Here is a 10,663-nt window from a genome sequence, read left to right as displayed (position 1 = left end):
AATTACAGAAACTTCTAATTAAATAACTCTGACAACAAACAGGGAGAAGCAAAAAAAAAAAAAAAAAGTGCTGTGCTTTTGTTTCTTTTTATGCCTGTCATCTGCTTTTGGCCTAGCAAGCTCCATGCATCAGTGTAAATAAGAGTTGTTAAAAAAAAACTTTGCACCTGTAAATACTATATATTTTCATGTTCTATTGAATAATATACTATATTTGTAAATTTGTTTCTTCTTACATTTATACCAGAGACTCTGTGCTCTAGCAATACTGTGAAGGCATCTACAGAGTATCACTGGCTCACTGAGGTCACAGTGCATCACATACTCTTGAAAGTGAGTTGCCTCTGCAGGTATCGGAGGGTTGCTATCTATTTGAATGTGGCTGAGCATTTTTTTTTATCAAAAATGCCACCAAATGCTCATATTCTGTGTGGTCAGTGCAGTCCCTAGGACAAGTCTAATGAAGATATGTTCCACCAAGGCAAAAAAACCTAAAAGGTTAAAAATGGAGAAATATTTACAACTTTCTTCAGTCTGTAAGGTTGAGTTTTCTGTTTTAGTATTCTTCAGTGCATTTCCAGAGAAAGGTTCCAAGGCTATGAGTATAAGCACTCTGGCCCAGTCCCATACATATCCGCAAGCCTTTTAAAGCGAGGGCCCCAGTCACTGAGGTAATCATAGTTCTGGTCAGAGTTTGAGCTGATTGAATCTAAAGAACTGAGTGACTCTGCCACCGAGCCATTCCCCTCAAATGCATATGTCTGCAGGGAGTCGTAAGGTGGCGCACAGGGGTCCACGTCAGCTTCTTTTAGTCTTTCCCAGATAAACTCCCTAAAAATGACATTATCTGGGATGCTTTTAAAAGTTGGTCTGCTCAGGAACTGAATCTCAGGTGTCACGTCCCTTCTGGTCTTGGTGTCTCTGATGATGTTCAGGTTTCTCAAGGCAGCCATGTCAAAAGCCTCTGTGTCTTCTTCTCCACCACCCTCATCATCATACCTGACAATGTTCTCTCTGATATCTCTCTCTTCATCAAAAATGAGGGGCTCTTTTTTCCGTCGCCTCATGGTGACAATCAGCAAGACAAGAACTGGAACACAGAAAGACTGGAGTTTTAGCAATGCTGAAGTTTCCTCATATTTTTCCTAGCAATGGAAATTAATTTTTATGGCAAAGACCCAAGGAAATAGCAGGCAATTTATGCAGTTAGATTTGAAACCTAGTAGGTTCTGAAACAGCTTTTAAACCATAACCTTTTCAGAGGTTTAATCCAAAACCATTGTGGATTAGCACCTTCATCTCTGATTCAACATCCCATGCTGCCTGCTAAACATAAATTTTAGGACTGATTCAGTCTGACTATTACAACTTCACAGCCATGAGATAAAAAAAGACCTTCTCCTGAACTCTTAATTGCCCAAGTGATAAAAGCACATTTATAAAGTAACTGAACAGAATTTAACAACCATGGTTTGGCAAGTGACTAAATTAAAGTATATTGCCAATCTCTGTTGAAAGAAAAAAGAAAAATTAAAAAGTCATGGATTGGAGAACACTGCACTGTCACGCAATGTGTAAAATAAGACTGTCTTAGTTCACGGATTGAAAGTATCTCTAAGACCTCACTTTCCTATAAAGTGCGTAGTATTGGGCTTGAGGTTTATGAATTACATCTAAGGAGAACTGTTAACAGCTGAATTTTACTGGATCAGTCAGTGCTAGATGTGTAATATTTTTTTTTAAAAAAAATTTAAACCTTAAAATTTCTTTTGGCTTGAAAGGTAATATTAAACTGCAGTGACAGCCAAAATAACTGTGAAAAACTAACTCAAGGCTCCTCTTGTTCAAATACAGTTTTGGTAGAGAAATACACACAAAACATGGAACCAGTAATATGAATACTACAGCCATCTGTAGGACATGATGGAGTGTGAATCATCCTCCTAGAAAATGATTAATACTATATTGTAGCATCTGGATAACATTTGCTGAGTTAATGATACTCCTAGAAAATAGCAGGCATCACTGTGACTGTAAAACAGTACGTTGAAAAGTGCCATTCCACATTCAATTAATCTCTTCTGATTTTATGTTTATTTTTAATCTTAAGAATATGTGATTATATGCATTCATATGTCTAAGGTTTACAATCTTTTCTTACAGTACTTTGATTGCCAACTAAATGCTGTAGAAACATCTGGAAAAGCAAAAGTTGGTATAGATAAAATTAAGTTTGAGCTACTCTAGGTAGTCTTAAAAGTGGCCTCCTTAAATCGTATGATGTACAGCTGCCATTCTGGAAAGCTCTGCTTTTCATGAAGGAATTTTTAAAATCAGTATCAATCTAGTCATTGTGAGGCATGATTTAATATTGGGATCACATGGTTAAAATAAACCAGTCATTCAGAGACTGTACATCCAGAAAAATGTATCATATGTCTACAGATGTTATGGTACTATTTGGAATTGGCTAAAGCAAGATGACTTTAAAGGCACATTTTCTGCAATTCTTTTTATTTTCCTCTGGAGCCATGTCTAAAAATAAAACTGAAACAAGTTCATTTTTTTTTCTCAAGTTTTTGACAATTATATTAGGTAATTTTTTTTTTCTCCTTTTTCAGTAGCTACCAGGCACACATCTAATGATACATCTACTAACAGATGCCTTGTGACTCTGTATTACCGAAGCCTCAGCATCACTCCCTTGCTTTTTTGCCCCTGGCATCTCCCTGATTAATGCTTTATGTATTGAATTCAGAAGCCACTAGTTTGGAGCATTCTGCTTTGAAGAATATTTACATAAGCAGTTTGACAATATAAAATTTTGACCTTTAAAGTGGCTTTTGCGAAATTTCAAAACATTCTGATATTTGTATAATACAAATTGAGCTGTAAATTATACAGCAGAGAATGTAATATTGTCATCACAGAGACTATTGCACTCCACTCCATACTTCTATGACAAAAAATATTTTAAAGTGAAAGACGAGTTAGGTTGCTGACAGTACGACTATACATTTAAGCCATGATTGCTATTGACATAACTTTCTATGTATTTTTTAACATTTACTGCCACAGTTTTTGTAACCATATTAGTAAGCAGCTAAAAATTTCCTTTGCTCAAGTGTACATGTGTTTTCACACCACTGTTTCTCTTAACATACTTCATTTTGAAACTTAAATACCTGCTAATAAGTGAAGACCGTGAAACTTAGTAGGCAGGTCTGCCTAAAGGTACAATAAAAATCAAGATAAAATCAATGTTTTGTATAGTATTCCTTGTACATCTCACACTTGCTTGAAGCAAAAAAAAAATAGAGAGTCTTTCTAAGGGTTAAATATTTTAGCATTTAGATGGCTTTATGAGATTGTTAATTTCTAGACTTTCCAATAGCTATGAACAATAATGTTTAACTTTTAAATGAACAAAGCTTTAGCTGCATTGTAGACTGAGATGAATACAAGCCTAAAACAAATTTTGCTGATATCTAAATCAACTGCAAATGGTTTTAAAGCTTATCCATTTCTCATTAAGTCATGGTGGTTTGTTTTTTTCCAACATTTATCACAAAGCAGAGATTAAGTCTGTAATTAATGAACAGCTGAACATCTAGAAAACCTAATTTTATGCTTTTTAGAGAAGAAATAATAGAATGGAAAAGCTTAGAAAAATAAGTACTGCACATTGAGGCCACTAGTTTGGCTCCATACTGGGACACTGAACTCATGCTAAAGAGATGAAATAGCAATACTGATTTCATACTTGATTTAACAAATGAATACACCAGTAAATATCAGAAGTAACTAATTATAAAAACTAAGTAAACAGAGCTAATAAGGATAGATCTAAACTAACCTTTTTGTTCTGACTTACCTGAATTGTTAGAAATGTTCATTTTGTTTAAGAGGTTCCAGAGCCAAGAGAAAATGTCATCTGTATTTATATTAGGTAACACAGAGTTTTATCCTTGTGTCAGTACAGATGCAATGATATCAGCAGTTTCAGTTCACTTAAATCAGTCTTTAAGCAAACTCCTTTGAATACAAGAGCAGATTTTTTCTTTGCCATTTTCCAGTGTGCTTTATGGAATTATTACAAAATTTCCATTTTGGTACGATCTGGTAAAAAGTCAGGTTTAGGTCACCTGAGCATGTTCCTCTGGTTTAGTATTAATCTTTTCTTTTATACTCCAGGTGACTGTGACATAATTGTAAGGAAGCCATAAAAGCCCTGAGACAACCTGAGGGAGAGGACTACACACAGAGCTGTACAGTAAGGGACAGAGCTAAATCACACGCATTATCACGCCGTGTATACGCTACACCCCTAAGCCTGCATTTACTACAGCAATAAGCCGCATCAGCTATGAGCAGATCTGCACACTGGTTTATGCCTCAGGTGTGTCATGATTCATAAAGCTGAAGACTGGAAATGCTCAGCCATCTAAGCAGCACACTAACAACCTATTTATACCTTGCAGTCGCCAGTGCAGTCAGATGAGATTTGGGAATTATGGAGGTCAAGACTTAGGAAACCTGCATTTAATTCCCTGTTAATGAGCTTCATCTAAAACTGTTGTTTAATCAGTTTGGACTGATATTTGCAATGTGACTGAAACCTTTAAATGCTCCCACTGAGTGAGCCTAATACACTCAGTTTCAGATAAGTTTCAGAAAACAACCTCTGCGTTGCATATTCATCCACCTTTTAAATGATGTAATTAGGATACTCGCAAATTAAAACAGTTATAGATTCATCACTTCTAAAACCGCAAGACCAAACCCCACACAGAGTACATAGTCACATTCAGTACACATTTTACCTATTCAGAGAATAAGATCCTTATGACTAGGACTGTTTCTTCTTGTTTATGAAGCAAACAATTATGTGTGTTGTTTTAGTTCTGTTCTGGTAGGTATCGGGACAATATTAATAAAGTTCTTACCTTTCAATTGAAAAAATAACAATAATGTAGATCTGTATTTTGAAGTTTAGTCAATGCATTATTAACTTGTAAACTCTAGTACCACACTAACAGGAGGATTTCTTTAATGCTTCTGAGAAAATATGTTGTACTAATAGATTATATTCAGAAGTACAGAAGATAAAAAATACCAAAAAGTATGATGTTGATCTAACTTTCCATTGGTTCAATGCAAAGAAAATCTTTAACCTCTCAAACGTTACTTGATTATCTACAGGTAGGCATTCTTTTTTGTGTGTGAATTTATGCACACATTTTCTGCTAAACACTTGTTACAAAAGCAGTTATTGTGTCTGGAAGATGTTAACTGAAAAGCAAATTACATTGAATTAAATTACCATATAATTTTCAGAGAAGTTAAAAAATTCCCACTTACTTTAAAATGAATATATGCTTTTTATAGAATAAATTACGAGCACTTTATTATTTTCCTTAAAGTGTAGCCCCACTGTAGAGTGAATAATTATAAAGCTTTTTGAGTAATTAATAAAGAACTGGAAGTTTCTTGTGGAATTTAATCTCCATCAGTCAATATGAGAAAGAAAAAAGATTTTGGTATAGGGTTTTTAAAACTTTCTTTGGTTTGAAAAAACAGTCTAGTCCATGTTATATGCAATTATAATTAATTTGGATTATTTAGTAACATTCTTCCTTTTTAGCATCAGTAAAAATAATAATGCTAAGAAATCCCACCAAGACAGTTTGAGCTGTGGTCAAGACAAATGGTTATTTATTAGAAAAAAGGCAGTACTGGGTAAGAAGAAATACTGAAGTACATCGTACTAGCTTTATAAAGGCAAAAACTTGTTGTGAATTCAAGATATGAGTGCCAGAATGTATGTATCCATGACATTTATGCAAATCTCATGCCTCCACAACTTTACAGCTGGCACTCACGTTGAGATCTCAACAACTGGCAACATCCCATTGATGAATGTGACTGAATTTGCACTCCATGTTAATCTTGGGTCAGCAAAAACTTCTGATCTGGTAGTCTGTCTCCTCTTTTCACTGATAAACTCTTATATGAAAAATTGCATCCCTTGGTCCCAGCCCTGGAACAACTTGCCAACATTGAAGCCTGTTTTTATGCTGTGCTAATGGATCTTCAGAAATAGATGTGAAAAGGAAAAAAAGAAGAAGGAAAATGTAAATTCCTATCAGCTGATCCCACAAAATGTCTTCTAGGAACAAACAAGAGAAGAAGGGTCTGGGACCAACAACAACACTTGATTTGGGTTCACTAGGCAGGAGTGATGCTTAGGCACATCTTCCTTGTGAAGACTGGCACCTGGCTGGGAACAACACAGCAGCAGGACACAGCACCAAAGTTCAGAACTCAAAAACAGAGTTAGCATACAAATAAAGACTAAACGGCGCCCGCAGCTTTGAACTGTGCCCAAAAGGAACGGTTGAGGTTGGAAGTGATAACAGCACATACAAATATCCATTCGGAAAAAGAGTCATGATGCATTCAGAAAGCTGAATTTGGAAAGTCAATTCTTTGAACTTTGGCAGTAAGGTGGTCATATGCAAGATTTCTCTACAGTGCACAGCCCATTTTTCAAACACTTATCCTCAATTCTTTACCAAATGTTTGTTCGGCACACTCTAAAAATGACCAGAAGAAAAACTCAGGTGTATTGAGTAGAATAAGCAAGTTATTAACTGGTAACATGCTGTTCTCCACTCAAGAGACATAATGACTCCTACTTAAGAAAACTTCTTCCCAGTCCAAGCTCCATTGTGTCTACAGTAGTTTTTTACATCATCTTCAGAAAATCCCTTTTTATATATAACAGAAATGGTGACATTTCAATTTGGGATGAAGTGAATTGCTATCATTTCAGAACTTTTCTTCTTAAGTACACTGAACTGAAATTTCAAAGAGGTGTTTTTCCACTGATGGCAATGCCAGTTGATATGAGATAATCTTTTGTAAACTTTCTTGAACTCTACCATTTAGCTTCATGTCCAAATAAAGTTCATTTGAGTTTATAAATGGCCTAGAAATGCTACTACAAAAAAAAAGATATTTAAAAAATGTTTATTAAATCTTTTGGCAATAATTTCCTTCCATTTCTGCATTACCTATCTCTTTAATATTTCTTTTCATGCAAGTGATCTTTTTTTTTTTCACTATTATTTCATACAATTACCTGGAGGCAGCCTGACATAGAAACGAAGTTTCTGAACTTGAAAATCACAAAACTAAAAATTTTATGTGCCTCATGATACAAAATAGTGTTCTACCTGGAATGTCAGGCGTCCCTGTATGGGGTGGCATATTGAAGCTTATATACATATATACATATACATATATTGCTACAGTACATTGAATGGAAAGCAAGGGTAAGAGAAAGAAGACATACCTAGCAGCGTCAAGACACAAGCCAATATTGCTATCAGGGCTCCAGTGCTAAGTCCTGCAGGCAAGATATACGCTTCTGCATTGCATGTCTGAGCAACACCATCTGCATCACAATCACAGACTCTGATGGTGAGAGTATTAGTACTACTAAGTGAAGGTGATCCACTGTCCACAATGAATATTGGCAAGTAGAAAACAGACTGTTCCTGTCTTCGAAACCCATTTCTTCTGGTTAATACTGTTGCAGTGTTATCTAGATAAAGGAATAAAAAGATAAATATAAAATATATGACACTTCTAAAACACAAGCCTATAAAAGTCTTTCACTTAACAGACTATAAACACTTTTATATTATTTCAGCAAGTTTATCTTTCTCAGTCATATATTTTGAAGCTGCAGAGAAAGGATCAGCTGAGAAATGATGCCTAAATTAACGAGATTTCTATTTTCCATGGAAAACTGAAAATTGCCAAAGTCTATATGGTTTTAGTTAAGCTCATAGTTCCACACTCTTGATAGACAGTTGAAGATGAATTCATTATAAAAAAAGAAAGAAATGCCTTTCAGTAATCAGATAAAGTATCTATATACTTATTTCAGGTCTAATTTCCAAATATCTCTTTCAATTACTTACAGGTATAGATATCACATGAATGGAAAGGATGAATATATTAACAGGAGAATAAGTTCTGAAGATCAATGAAATACTTTTTGAATGCAAAAAAAGTTCAGTTGGTGCACAAATACAGGTAATTGCACGTGTAACAAAGACATGCACTTGTTTTCAGTCTCATCTGAGAGTCAGGATGACTAATATAATCAGTCTAAAATGTGTGGTTTAATGCTGCTCTGAGCTGGGTGATTAAAAAGGTCCACGTGTTCCAGAAAATTTGTGCAAAACTCACTGTGTTCAATACAGGTTGACAGCTCCTGAGAGGTAGGGAGTTACATCTCCTAGAATGTATAGAAATACTCGGTCGGTCGGTCTGTCTATCTATCTATCTACCTACTTATCTATCTACATATAGACAGATATTTTGATAGTCCTGTAAAGTTATCTTATTGTGACACCTATTATCACCTGCCTGGAAAAACATGCAAGCACTTCTTCATACAGCTACATATGAGATATGCATAAAAATAACTAACATTGAAAGAGGTAACTGCTGCTGTGTCTTGTGACTTCATTGATTTTACTGGCATTGCAAAAGCCTATTACTACTTTTCCTAAATTATAAGTTGTCTGGAAGAGGGCCCATTTTTCATTAAATACTTTAGAGTATTTGTAACCATGTCATATTCCTGAATAGAGTCTTATTCTAATATCTTTTTATTATTTTAGTCATTATTACTATTACAGTCTTTAGTTCTGAACTCTAAGTTGCTCATATAAAGAACATTAAGTATGTCAGTAAGTACATGCGGAGTAAAGCAATAAATAGCTGTGCGAGAGAACTTTATTAGGTCATATGTTATACTTAGTGAATTTTGTTCAGTCTTTCTGTACAAACAGTACCCTTTAGTACACCATATGTCTGCTTTTCTTGTTTTATTAGTAAGGATGACTTTGTAGTTCTGATTTAGTACTGATCCGTAGAAGAGCAATGCAATAGTAACACAGTGTCTATTTAGTTCTATTTGCTTCAGCTAATAGCTAAACTGACTGATACATGCCCAGCTGCCGTAGTATAAGGTGCACCTAATGAGAACACTAATTAGAAGCATGTTCTCAGATATTTTAACTAATATAAACGTGATGTCAATGGGAGTCTTTGTATAAGTCTCTGGGGAAGTAGTCACAAGAAGTCTGTGTAAATACTGTAGGCAGCTTCCATTACGAAAAGCATCCCTCAATAGGTGGTACACTTACTGAAAAGCTATGTTTTTCTAAAAAAGAAAAACTCTATCAATTTACTCATTTTTATGCCCTGAGTTATATTAATAAAACATGAATTCCTGGACATTTTTCAGTCACTGCCCCAAGGTAAATTCTAATTTAGATAAAACCCTATAAATACACGGAAAAAATGTGAAAGAGTGACTTTTGGGAAAATAAAAAAAAAAGAAGGAAAAGATTTGAAGCTGCTCTGTTTGGCTCAAGGCTTTAAGTGATTCAAACAACAGCTTCATTCCCTTGACAAGTAATCTACAAATAAAATTGTTTTTTTGTTTAGGCTGATTGTAGTTTATGTTCTTACCAGAATAAAAGTTTACGTAAGTTATAAACAGCATGACACATTCAGAATGAAAGGTGTTAGTGGTGAATATTTACCAGATAAAAATGTCCTTACCTTTGTTGTCCTGCAGTGTAAAATTGTGGTTATTTGCTGCCTCTGCTGTTAAACTGAAGTAAAACTGATGGCCATTTGGTGGGTCATCTTTATCAATTGCACTAATTTTTTGGATCACCTGTTTTGAGATACATCATGGTTTCATTGTTAGGAAGGGTAAGAAACATAAATACAATTACATTGTATAACCCCTCTGTTATCTACCGAAGTCTTAAACCTTCCTTGAGTCCTGATCATTCTGTTGTGGTTTTCTGATCTCCCAGGCCTGTACACCCACTATTAAAATTAAAATGTGACTTGGCTCTTTAGTTTCCCCATATCAACTTTATTGGCCAAAAGCAAAGATCTGCAGGGCTTGTGAGAAAGTTAGGGCCTGTCATTCACCGAGCTTGGAGTATAAACTGCATAGCCATGGAAAAAGTATGTCTTCTGGATGGCCCTTAATGTAGTTATCAGTGGCTGCAATCAATATTGTAAGCTTTAGCAAGGAGACAATTATGCTTTTGAGGATTTTAATTCAGGAATTATTTCTTTTTTAATACAATGAAAAATAAAAAGTCAAGTCATAAATATATTAGTATTTTCTGGTATTTCATTTTTATTATTGTTCTTTTTCCAATTTTGTTTCTAAAATTCTGTCAAAATCTGCCTCTAAAGAAAGCGTCACCATTGCTTAAAATCCATAAAGAATGAATACTCAGAGCTAACACTTCTGACTATATCATAGGAAAAATAAACAAGTACTCAAATAAATGAATATTCTGTGTTTCTCATGAACACAAGCTAATAACTGTAGTCTTTTCTGTTAAGGATTTAAATTATGCTGTGATTTTGAAATGTGCAATAAACATATGTTCTGGGAAAAAGGTACAAAAGTGTAAAGTCTCTCAGAGAGTATGTTGGATTTATGTGGGGGAAACGTCTACTAGTTTTCTGGAAGAGAGACGAGAGAATGATAAAATATATATATTTTCTGAGGTCATACGAAGTAGAGAAGAAAAGTCCAAATATGAGA

At 34.7% G+C, this 10,663-nt stretch overlaps 1 protein-coding gene across 1 annotated transcript in view; it reads right to left on the bottom strand.

Annotated features, from left to right (window-relative positions):
* Positions 1 to 532: 532 nt before the first annotated feature.
* The window catches only part of CDH18 (cadherin 18, type 2), a 64,299-nt gene continuing 54,168 nt past the window's right edge, over positions 533 to 10,663 (bottom strand). The window contains exons 9-11 of the mRNA XM_009868643.1: positions 9,649 to 9,766; positions 7,358 to 7,609; positions 533 to 1,090 (exon numbers count right to left, since the gene is read on the bottom strand). Of these exons, the coding sequence (XP_009866945.1) occupies positions 597 to 1,090; positions 7,358 to 7,609; positions 9,649 to 9,766 (864 nt within the window). The 3' untranslated portion in view covers positions 533 to 596. The remainder of the gene's footprint in view (positions 1,091 to 7,357; positions 7,610 to 9,648; positions 9,767 to 10,663) is intronic.

This window comes from Apaloderma vittatum, unplaced genomic scaffold (assembly GCF_000703405.1).
Source record: "Apaloderma vittatum isolate BGI_N311 unplaced genomic scaffold, ASM70340v1 scaffold4784, whole genome shotgun sequence".
In the NCBI taxonomy this organism is placed as follows: domain Eukaryota; kingdom Metazoa; phylum Chordata; class Aves; order Trogoniformes; family Trogonidae; genus Apaloderma; species Apaloderma vittatum.
Note: the sequence above shows the minus strand (reverse complement) of the source record. Positions and strands in the feature narration are given on the sequence as shown.